The following is a 12,248-nucleotide window of genomic DNA, read 5'->3' as shown; positions in this document are numbered from 1 at the left end:
AAGGGGGGGAAAGACAGGGATCGGGCCTGGCAAGGGGGGGGAGAAGATCAGGGATGGGATCGGGGATGGCAAAAGGGGGGAGAAGATCGGGGACAGGATCAGGGATGGCGGATGGGGGGAGGACGAGCGAGCAGGCAGGGGGGAAATCAGGGGCAGGGAGAGTGGGGGTGGCTTTATTTTTGTAAAAAAAACCACTTACTTTCTCCGGTGGGGCTCTGGCGCACATGGCTCCTTTAACAAACAAACAAACAAAAATGGCCGACGCTACGGGGCTTCCCGTTGCCCCGTCACGTCGTGCGTGTAGAAGCCGGCGACGGCGTGCACTATCTCTAGTGCGCCGTCGCCCCTCCTCCCTTATCCGGCAGGTCTAGCAAGGTCCTGTATCTGGCCTGATTATATCCTGTTCCAAAATGAGCTGCATAGACTCCTTGCTGAGCCTCACCCGTCTTCCTGTTTGAGCCTCAGCCTGCAACAGAACACAGAACAAGCCTGCACAGGGAGTAGCCCATCAAGCAGAAGGCAGACCATCAGCCATGTGTTTATGGCATGACAGCATGTGTTCCCAGGCAGGCAGCAAACTGAGGAGGTTAACTGAGCCTCTAGTAAACTGCCGTGCAAGGCTGGCATGTCACCTTTGGGTCAAAAATTGTGCAGGCATCAAATGGAAGTAACAGCATACATGTTTTGGAATACCTGTTTATGTAATGCCCTACTCATTTGTAATCCTTATTTGCTAATTTCATCAGATGTTTTCCAGCACTAGTATTATTCCAAACAGGATACAATTTTTCACTATCACCTTTTCCAATTACAGTCATGGTTTTATATTTCCTGTTTCAGGTATCTATAATCTGAGTTGAAGAGTCCTAATCTTTTCAGTCTTTCTGTATGCCTAATCATTTTTTCCAGTGTTTCCCAATAAAGTGAACACACACTTTTCTGAATTTGTTAGAAAATATAATACATCTGTTAACATACCTTATAAATGCAAGGTGAATATTTACACACTGCTACAAAAGACAAGTGTGTATGCCCTTCAAAGTAATTAGCAAGTTTCAATGGTGATTGGTACCAAACAATTATTGTCATTGATCAGTACCAAACAGATAATTTTAAACAAAGTCATTGTGTGCTCAGCAGATTACAGCTTGTTAACGGGCAAGTTCTAAATGACCTCTTAAGCTAGTCAAATCAATGATGCATATTCCTCATTAAGTAACATCAAAATGTAAGTGGTCTTATAAATAATGTTTATTTTAAACACTAAAACAAATGGCAAAACCTTGATATATCAAAAGCCATCTGCTCACACAAAGATTATATTTTTTATAAAAAGCGGGGGGGGGGGGTTTACTTTTGTTGTTGGAAATTCACAGCAGCCCTTAAATCTTACAAATGAAAAAGACTAATATATCACAATCCACCATTCTAAAAGTAAATCTGAAGCAGGGAAAATTATGCATTATAATAATTGCTTTCTTTATGTTTCTTTTTCTAGTTCCAAAGTTGAGAGTTCGACAGTAGCAAGTCAGATATAATTAAGGGACAGCTTTAAAGAACATATGATGGTCCAAAATCCATCACACTAACCAGGTGTTTTTCCTTTCTGCCTGAACTTAATTTAAAAACTGCTTTTGAAAGCAGAGGGTATGCTGTATTTGTACACTGGACCAGGGGCAGGGTAGGCAATGATGGCCTGTGAGTCATATTGGGCCTGCTAAGTTCTTTTCTATACACACAATAATTTTCATTTGACACAACTAGCCTATGGGTAAGATGCAGCAAGGAAGAAGCGTGGGATTGCTTCTTCCAGATATAAGCCTGTGGACTTCTCATTGCATATCCCTACACAAGAAGATTAATTTTCAGGCATTATTCTTCAGTTTTATGCTAGTGTAAAACCATTCCTTTTATCAAGGTTACTCTGACATAAAATCCAAGCATCGGGCCAATTATCAAGATTCTTCTCTGATGAACACCAAGTGTAATCACACCCTGTGCAAATTAAAACAGAGTAAATTTGCTGAATGCACTAAACCAAAGGAGATTACGTTTTGCAATGATGAGAAAGTTGAGGCCTATTCATGACTCTCTTAACTTGATATTGAGCTGCCTACAAAGCCTTTCTGCACCCTACTGATTTAGATAACCCAATTTTCCCTTTGTATCTATCTACTGTATGTATTTATACTTATTGTTGTTCCACACCTTGATCCAAATGGAGAGGCGGATTATTATTATTATTATTATTATTATTATTATTATTATTATTATTATTATTATTATTCCATCAGTATGGGGTTTCTAAAAGATGGACAAATGTTTTCCATGGACAATAAGGAGTACTCAGGTTCTCATCCCTAATAGCTTTTTCTTTGGAATTGCTCTACACAGGTAAGCTGATGCTGATGGAAGGTATGAATGTGAAAGACAGAAAGATTGCCTGCGAAAGAGAGTCCATGTGTCTATCTGTTCTTCAGTATAGTCACAGCCAGTGAGGTTATGATGTCAGACTAAGACCTGGGTTCAAATTCAGCCAAGAAAATCACTGGGTAACTTTGGGCCACTCACTTATTTAGAAATCACTTACTTAAATTGTAAAAATAAACAAATATCTAAACTATATGGTCACTGAAAGAATGGATTCCATGGTGATATACATAAAAACTCCAACCCTTAGTGCAACCAATACTTAACCTAACCAACCATATCGAACTTTGTGGGGAGAAAGGAGAAAGGATCATCTATAGTACCCTTGGAAGAGGGTGGAATAAAAATACAATCAATTTTGGAGAGGCTCCAATTAAACTGTACACATACACAGCAGTGCACTACTGTACATGTGGTTCCTTACAATAACCCATATAAAAGCATAGTCAGAACCCAAATAAACATTGTTAGTTCATCTAACAGGAGGCAGTGATTGGCTGTCATCAACCACCTGTTCTTTCTTCCCAACCTTTGAATAATGATAACCATGATCTGCAATGATCCTGTCAGGGCAGTGCACATATACCCAGGCTGCTGGAACAGGCTTTGTAGTGTGTCAGAAACCATATGCACATTGCCCATTTCCATGAGCAGTTCTTCATGAAGCTAGGGTCACGTGTGGAAACTCCCTTTGTACATGCAAGATCCCAGCAGGATGGGGCATTTTTTAAAAAGAAATATCTAGTTTGAACAGCATGATACAGCAAACCTGTTGAAACTAAGCAGGTGTGGGTCTGGTCAGTGCCTGGATGGGAGACCACCACCAAACTCTATTTATGCCATTTTAAGTTTCATCATGAAGAAAGGAGGGATATAAATAAAAATGCATGCATACCTAAATTAAAAACACACACACACACAAATAATATCTTCATCAGTTTTGTCAAAGTGCCCCAACATTTGGAAGAGATAAAAATTTACACATCAATATCTTAAATCTAACTGCAGTGTTCAAGAAAGCAACTTGGATTACTTAGTATAACTTTAAATTTGTAACTATGTACCATTTCCTCACTTTACCATCAGCATATCAATCAAGTTTATATTACTCTGGGTTGCTCATTTTATTAAAAGCAAATTCAGAGCACAATTGACTTTTCATTTGTTTAACAAGTGAAGAAATATTTACCCTGACAGCCATTTCATTGTAGAAATTCATCTTCATAATAAAATATGCTGTCTGTGAATCAAGGGGGGAGGGGGGAAAGAAGGCATATATTTCAGTTACACAAAGACAGTACTATTTTTACATATAAAAGATAAGAATCTTTATACATAATACATAATAAGAGTTCTAGGCTTAGAGGGAATAAAATCAAACTTTGTATTGAAGAGATAGGCTTCCTAATACATAATGCAGGCTTAACCAGAAAAATCTATGGTAGTCAAACTAGCAGCTAATGGAGATATATGATCATAAAATGCTCTCCGCTGAGTTTGATAATCAATGGTGCTCTACTGAGAGTAGAATAACAAAGCAGAAATATTCACAAGTGCTGGTGACACGTAGTATTGTATGATTTATTCACTGGGGTTCTTTTAACCAAAACTCACAGAAACATAAAAGGAATTCATATTTCAAGACGTCTGATTTAATGAAAAATTCAAAGAAATGCTGTCTTCAGTCGAAATCGTTCAAGGATATGGATGCGGTGATGGAGCAAAATTGTGCCTTCCAACCATCTGTACTAAATGTTATGTACTTAGTTGCCTCCTGAGTAATCCTTGGGAATTTTGTTTCATTTAATATTCATTCTAACATCATAAAATCATAAATACAATGATAACATGTTACAGTGAATCCCCTGATATAGAAAACATTTCCTGGTTCCCTTCCAATAAAGACGAATCCCGCTCTTAGTGAAAGAATCTCCTGTTATAGCAAACACTCACTTGGCAGGATAGGTTATTTTAATGGATACATCACTTTACACTAAGCTTTCACATCTGTTCCGCCCTCTAATTACAAATGCAAAACGAACATAATTCACAACTGTATCATAAAAAGTAAAATAAGTGCTTTCGAGGCAGAAGACGTCCTTTATTTAGCATAACATGCAGACTTTTTTTTATTGGGGGGGGGGATGATTTAACTACAAATCAGAGGGGAAAGTACTCTCCCCTGATATCCAGTTCCCTGTTCTCTCACTCCTCCCCACTGGCAAGAAAGAATTCACTGTAAAAGGGTTTCACTGTAATTAGTGTTATTTGAATTGCCTAGTCTGATCCAAAGCAAATTGTCTGTGGAGAGCAGCAGGACTGGATTATTTATCAACAGTCTGGGCAATTAAGAAACAGTTGGCTGCAATATGTTATTTACAAATGAACACAATGATGCTACTTCATTTTAAATTCACTTTCTTCATTACACTAGGCAAGGCGTAATGCCTTTTGTTTCATTGGGAGCTTTTTAAATGCTCACTTTAATATTATATTGCTTTTTTAATAATATAAAACAAAAAGTGATTATGGAGAAGGGACAGGTTTAAAAAATGAAAAAAATGAAGAATTCTTCCGTTTTTAAGCTTGAAAGGTTTATTGGCTTGGTGATATAATTCATCATATTCATTCCAATTCCTTACAGCATTTGATAGAAGCCAATGACACAGGGAAAGTTTTTCTCCCCCTTCTGTTACTGCTTTGCCCTGTTTCTACCTGTCACATTGCAAACAGGGAGTAGAATGTTGTGGATCAGAGATGGGTATTTGTTCACATGATAATCCCTGAATAGGTGTACAAAACCGGCAAGACAAAAAAATATAGTTTTGGAAAAGCCTACTTTATAGTACCTGGAGTGCCAACTAGCTCTAGCAACATCCAGAACAACCACCCTTGTTGCTTTCTAGGGTACTTATAATTGACGTCTGCGTTGTCTTTGAATTAGATGTATAATGTTTATATCTCTTACTACACTTGGAGCAGGAGAGTCAATATCAATTCCAGTGCAGTGGTTTGTGTGGAGAGCAGGCATTTGGCTCCTCCCATACCACTTTCCCCTCTCAGCTTTCTAGCTTCTCTGAGTTCTTTGTGCTATAGTTAATTGCCTGAGAGAGGAAAGATAGCAGCGCTCCGTTGGCCTTAGGCAACTCCTAACACCCCTCTGCTCAAGGAAAGGAAAGGAAGAAAAAGAAACAAAATGGGTTCCCATTCATTTATTTATCAGGCATGAAAGCTATTTAGGTAGTGGCATAGGGAACAGAAGCATGTTTTCTCCTCTTCGCCATACAGCCAGCTCCAAATACCCAAGACAAATAATTCACACTTTTAGTCATGAAATCAGATCATCAATAGCAGATTGCCCTGAACCTTAAACACACAAAGGATTTTAGGAGGTCAAAATATCAAGAAATATTCAGGTGAAACAATGGGCAAGTTTGCATGACATCATGGGTTGATGAGCTGAAGCATGTGCCAGCCACCATTTTGAATATGTATCCTCCAATCAGGGGGTCAAGTGTCACCTGAAGCCAGCAAGCAAGGGTTATGAGAGGGTTAAACAACCACCACATAATCCTTAGCTTATTCTCGGGTTGCTGTAGGAGTATGTGAGGTTTACCTTTACATAACCCCCATTGGCTGGAATCACATGACAAAACAACACACACTCCGATTGGGGCTTGCATATTCAAATTGTGTCCAACCCACACCATGGCTTAAATAACCCACAGTGAGCCCTGGCAAGTTGTATGAACCAGGTCAATATCTAAGGTGAGCACAACAGACTACAATTATTCAAACCAGAACTGCTCCTGTTTGGTTTAGCCAAAAACACACACAACTCACCTACATTAGTATGAATTACAAGCTCTTCTTTAAATTAGTAGGGGATTAAACAGCAGTTTGTGATATTTTGCAGGATGTGGCTGTTTGGAAAACATAAACAATGCTCCAATGAAACCAAGAATCTTCCTCCATGCTTCCCTAGACTGATGTTCTTTTTTCTTCTTTTTTCTATTTATTTTTATTTATTATTTATTACATTTTTATACCACCCAATAGCCAAAGCACTCTGGGTGGTTCACAAAAATTAAAACCATGAAGAACATAATAAAACAACCAACAATCTAAAAACACAAATACAAAATACAGTATAAAAAAACACAACCAGGATAAAACCACGTGGCAGAAGTTGATATAAGATTAAAATACAGAATTAAAACAGTAAAATTTAAATGTAAGTTAAAATTAGTTGTTAAAATACTGAGAGAATAAAAAGGTCTTCAGCTGGCGACGAAAGGAATACAGTGTAGGCGCCAGGCGGACCTCTCTGAGGAGCTCATTCCACAGCCAGGGTGCCACAGCAGAGAAATCCCTCCTCCTAGTAGCCACCTGCCTAACTTCCTTTGGCAGGGGCTCACGGAGAAGGGCTCCCGTGGATGAACTTAAGGTCTGGGCAGGTACATATGGGAGGAGGCGTTCCTTCAAATAACCTGGCCCCAAGCCGTTTAGGGCTTTGAATGTTAGTACCAGCACATTTATTTATTTATTTATTTATTTAATTTATTTATTACATTTCTATACCGCCCAATAGCCGGAGCTCTCTGGGCAGTTCACAAAAATTAAAACCATTCAAAGTATAAAACAACAGTATAAAACCATAATATAAAATACAATATAAAAGCTCAACCAGATAAAAACAGCAGCAATGCAAAATTACAAATTTAAAACCATGTTATTTAAAATTTATAGATTGTTAAAATGTTGGGAGAATAAAAAGGTCTTCACCTGGCGTCTAAAAGCATATAATGTAGGTGCCAAGAGAACCTCCTTAGGGAGCTCATTCCACAGCCGGGATGCCACAGCAGAGAAGGCCCTCCTCCTGGTAGCCACCTGCCTCACTTCCTTTGGCAGGGGCTCACGGAGAAGGACCCCTGAGGATGACCTTAGGGTCCGGGCAGGTACATATGGGAGGAGGCATTCCTTCAGATAACCTGGCCCCAAGCTGTTTAGGGCTTTAAATGTTAATACCAGCACTTTGAATTGGGCCCGGACCTGGACTGGCAACCAATGAAGCTGGAAAAGGACTGGCGTAATGTGGTCTCGTCGGCCAGTCCCTGTTAGTAAGCGTGCTGCCCTGTTTTGAATCGGGCCTGGGCCTGGACTGGCAGCCAATGAAGTTGTAAAAGAGTAATAGAACCAACAAGGCTACCACAACCCTAGACAAGTTAGCAAAACCTATTTGACTTGATTTTCCTATAATCCTGAACATTTATGACGGACCAAGTATATGTGAATTTGAAAGCTTCCAATACTTTAAACAACTATTTGGCCCAATAAAAGAAATTTCACTTACTTTGTGTTGGTAACAGTGTTATGAAAAGCTTATAATAATTATAAATTGCAAACTTAATTTTTACCTCGGCCATTTTTCTGAATGCTTTTCTTCCTTGATAACCCCGCCACCATTTCTGGATAAAAACCATCATTTTGTTCAGATATCTAAAATGAAATATCTTGATAAGAATATTGTAGTTGAATTAAGTTTCTTAAAAAAAAATAGCAAAATGCTCATCACTTTATTATCCTGTAGTAACAGCTGCTGAATTTAAACATACATTTCTAATGCTTTTTAGAGGAATCTGCATCCTAAATTCAAGGTGGCAGAACTAAAACATTGACAGCTCCAGTATTTTTCCCTGTAATACATAGTACCAGTCTGGGGTTCAAAGTATTAAAATGTCATATGAAGAATGTGCCCTTTCCAATGTGAATCTTTTATGGAGTCAACATAAGGAATAGGGAAGAAGCTGTAAACATGTTTACAGCAATGCCAACTTCCAACTAGCATGACCTGGCAAATCTATAATTTCCTCTGTCTATCCACCACCACCTTATTCTTCCCTGAACTTTGAGGCTTGGAGGAATTGCACTTGCGAGCTGAGGACCACAGCGCAAATAGTTAATTGTGGATGGGGGAGATCAATGCCGAAGTCCCACTTTCATAGATTCAGTGGGCTTGTTCAGATGTAACATTCACGGCTTAATAAGCCATAGTTTATTAAGCCACGAATGTTATATTATAAACCATAGTTTATTAAGCCAGAAACAAGTTCAGGTCTGCACACTCCTTCTTGCATCTCCCCTCCATGACTGTTCTCTTTCAACCAGTTTCCCATTACATTCAAAAAGAGAAAGAACTGTTTGTTCTCTTCTCAGATCTTTGTTGGTAAACTGTCATTAAACTACAACTTCCCATTTCAGATATACAAGAGTCCTCTAATGAGACCAGAGACAATGCGCCAGAGTCACTGCATGAGGAAACAGATGAGGGTAGAGAAGATAGGCCCTACTGTCTTTCTCAGTTGAATTATGAATTATTGTTAGGAACATAGTGCCTGAACTCTCTCACTGTGGGTGCTCTTGCTCAAGTTGGTATCTTTCAACCTCAAAAGATGAATATCTGCACATAGATATTCAATTCCAGATATGCACAAGCCTGCTACACAGGGTACAAAAAACAGCAAGACATGCAAACCAACATGCTCTTACCTCACATGAATCCCCACATACAAGATCGCCAGGTTGCCACCAGGATGGTCTCCTTTACCTTTAAATCATCTCATTGGGAGATGGGGCAATTGTGGTGTCTCCCATCCCTTGTAGCCTGGTCCTATTGTACTTACCCTACCTGCTGTACTAAGAAGGGCTCATACTGTGCCCTGCAGGAAGCAGTGGGGGTGGGTAGATGACAGGATCAAGAGAAAACTAGACAGGAGAAGCTGCACCTGCCAGATTCATAAGCAACCTGAAAAGGGGACATTTCCAGGTTGCAATGTGACATTGCTACTAGATTCATACAATATCCCTGCAGAGTGTGCAGGATGTGCATAGCCTTTTGTTAATTCATTGACTTTGCAAAGTAATAAGAACATAAGAAGAGCCATGCTGGATGAGACCAAGGTCCACCTAATTAAGCATTCTCTTCACAGAGTGGCCAACCAGCTGCCCAAAGGAAATCCACAAGCATGACATGAGTGCAACAGGATCCTCCTGTCCGTGTTTCCCAGCAACTGGTGTAAATATGCATACTGCCTCTGATCCTGGAGGTAGCATATAGTCATCAGGACCAGTAGCCATTGATAACCTTATCCTCCATGAATTTGTTCAATCCCCTTTTAAAGCCATCCAAATTGGTGGCCGCCACTACAGCATGTGGTAGTGAATTTCATAGTTAATAAACTATGTGCTGTGTGAAGAACCATTTGTTCCTTCTCTGCTTTCTGTTCTTTAACCAGTTACTGATGCATAAGAGGACCTCTCTCTTTTCCCATGACTGCTAAGTTTGCTCAGGAGTCTTTGGTGGGGGACTTTGTCAAAAGCCTTTTGGAACTGACATCTTGACCCTGTGGGGAAGAAGAAAGAGCAAGGGGACACGAGCAGGCAGAGGAAACATCAGGGCCTGCTCCAGTTCAACTCCCCTCCTTCGGGAGCAGGACAATCCCATCAGCCCTGTTGCCGGTCTCTCTCTCTCTCTCTCTGCCTCTCTTTCCCCTCTTCCCTCTCGAACTCCTTTTCCTTGTGTGTTATGTCTATTTTAGATTGTAAGCCTGAGAGCAGGGGACTGTCTTGTTTGCTAATTGATAGTAAACTGCTCTGAGAGGCTTTTTTGGCTGAGGAGTGGGGTAAAAATACAATAAGTAAGTAAATAAATAAATCCAAGTAAACAACGTGTACTGGATCACTCCCATCCACATGTTTATTGACACGTGCAAAGAACTCTAAAAGGTTAGTTAGACAGGACTTTGCAGAAGCAATGTTGATTCTTTTGCAGCAGAGCTTGTCCATCTATATGCTTACTAATTTTATCTTCAACCAATTAATCTGGAACAGATGCTAAACTAACCAGCCTGTAATTTCCCAGATCCCCCTTGAATTCGTATTTAACAAATTCAGGGGGGATTGCACTGAGGAGCGGGCAATGGCTGGTGCAGCGGCAAGGACACATGTCCCCTCCATTTTTAAAAAACTGGTGTTACATTGGCCTTTCCCCTCTGGTACAGAGGCTGAACTTAGGGACATGTTACATATTTTTGTGATTTGATCAGCAATTTCAAATTTCACTCATTCAAATTTTATTGTTTATAGCCAATGGCCATTACAATATAAACATGCAAAACATATTTGTAAAACATCAACTAATCAAAATGCAGGGGCGCTGGTAAGGCCATAAAACACAAGTAATAAAATTTTAAACATTTGTTTAAATTGAAACAGAACTTCCCTTAGTTTTTTCTCTGGTATTGTTCAGACAGGTCCCTCTTATCTTTGTTGCCACTAGTGCAAACAGAGCTACTCCATAGCTGACAAATGTCTGAATCTGCCAGCAGCCATTTAATCCTAAAATCACCTGGTAGGCATTCTAACGAAGTCTGGAAAGGAAGGATGAACTTGACCCTAGGGAGTTCCAAATCTGAGGCTTGCACAACCCTAATATATAGTAGCCTGCCCAAATTGGTGCCCTCCAGATGCTTTGGACTACAATTCCATTATCCCCAGCTGGAGCTATTCGAGTTACAGTCCAAGACATGCTAGCTGGGGCTATAGGTCTTGTAGTGTGACATTTGAAGGGCATGACATTGAGGAAGGCTAGTGTATAGGATTGCAGCCTAAGATATATAAAGACTGTAAACTAAAGTAGTTTTGTCAGGAAAGAAGTCTCATTGAATTTAGCAGAACCTACTTCCAAGTAAATATGTTTATGATCAGACTGGAAACCATTACCTGATGTATGCCCGGACTTTGCATCCTCGAAACCAACTCTGAATTTTTACAGCAGCATAATATTCTGTTTTTCTATATTCATCTACACACCTGAAAACACATGTAATGAGTTTTACAATACACATTTGGGCCAGTTACATTTCAGATCAGAATAATAAATAAACAATATATTATTTTACATAAGTTCATTCTCCTTTATTAAATCAAGTAAAACAAAGTTACCTTGCAACAGTTGGGCAATAAATGAATCATTTCTATTCCCACATTTGCCCCCAAGCAGCTCCAAGTGGTCTTTTAGCCTCACGACATCATAAAGAACGTTGTACAAAATACCAACCCATCTCAATCCATTCATAACCAGTCAGGACGTCAATGCATTTCTAGGAGGATTGGGAGTATGAGAAACCTAAATTACCATAACTATCAAATCTCTGAAAGGTCTGTGGGGGTAAGAGGAGTTCCCAATGTTTTCCTATGACCATTCTCAGTTGGTGAGTGGGAAGCTTGATGTTTAGGATCAGGACCAGCTTGATGTGTAGGATCAAAATCAATTGTGTAGGATCAAATACATTTCTATGGGATTACAAAGAACTGCACATATTTTAGGGAATTGGGGGGGGGTGCTATAAACATGGCATCCCCAAAGTTTTGAGGAAGGTTTTTAATATGTCCCGATGGCCATTCAACGATCACTTTCCTCCTTCTAAATATAATTTTCAGGATCCCAAAACACACTAGTGCCTTTCTGTGGCCATTTGGAAGAACAATATTGTTACAAATTTCTCACTTCCCCAATCTGTGAGATGCTACAGAATCGACATGACCAGATTTCATTTCCTTCAGATGAGAGAGCACTAGATATTTAAGCCATCTTTGTACATTTACTTTATTTTAAAAATATACAAGTGCAGCATTAGTTGAGGTGGGCAGGCACTCTTTCTTTTGTACCATGCACCCCAAAGACAGCCTTCCCCAACCTGGCAGCCTTCAGAAGTGTTGGGGTATAATTCCCATAATTCCCAGCCAGCATCATCATA

General features: G+C 39.6%; 1 protein-coding gene across 1 annotated transcript in view; it reads right to left on the bottom strand.

Moving 5' to 3' along the window:
* SPATA17 (spermatogenesis associated 17) overlaps positions 1-12,248 on the bottom strand; it is a 110,021-nt gene that overhangs the window by 94,252 nt on the left and 3,521 nt on the right. Inside the window, exons 2-4 of the mRNA XM_063125579.1 lie at positions 11,212-11,301; positions 7,848-7,929; positions 3,620-3,670 (exon numbers count right to left, since the gene is read on the bottom strand). Of these exons, the coding sequence (XP_062981649.1) occupies positions 3,620-3,670; positions 7,848-7,929; positions 11,212-11,301 (223 nt within the window). The remainder of the gene's footprint in view (positions 1-3,619; positions 3,671-7,847; positions 7,930-11,211; positions 11,302-12,248) is intronic.

This window comes from Elgaria multicarinata, chromosome 4 (genome assembly GCF_023053635.1).
Source record: "Elgaria multicarinata webbii isolate HBS135686 ecotype San Diego chromosome 4, rElgMul1.1.pri, whole genome shotgun sequence".
Classification (NCBI taxonomy): Eukaryota; Metazoa; Chordata; class Lepidosauria; order Squamata; family Anguidae; genus Elgaria; species Elgaria multicarinata.
The sequence above is the reverse complement of the archived record's forward strand: the minus strand, read 5'-3'. Positions and strand labels throughout refer to the sequence as shown.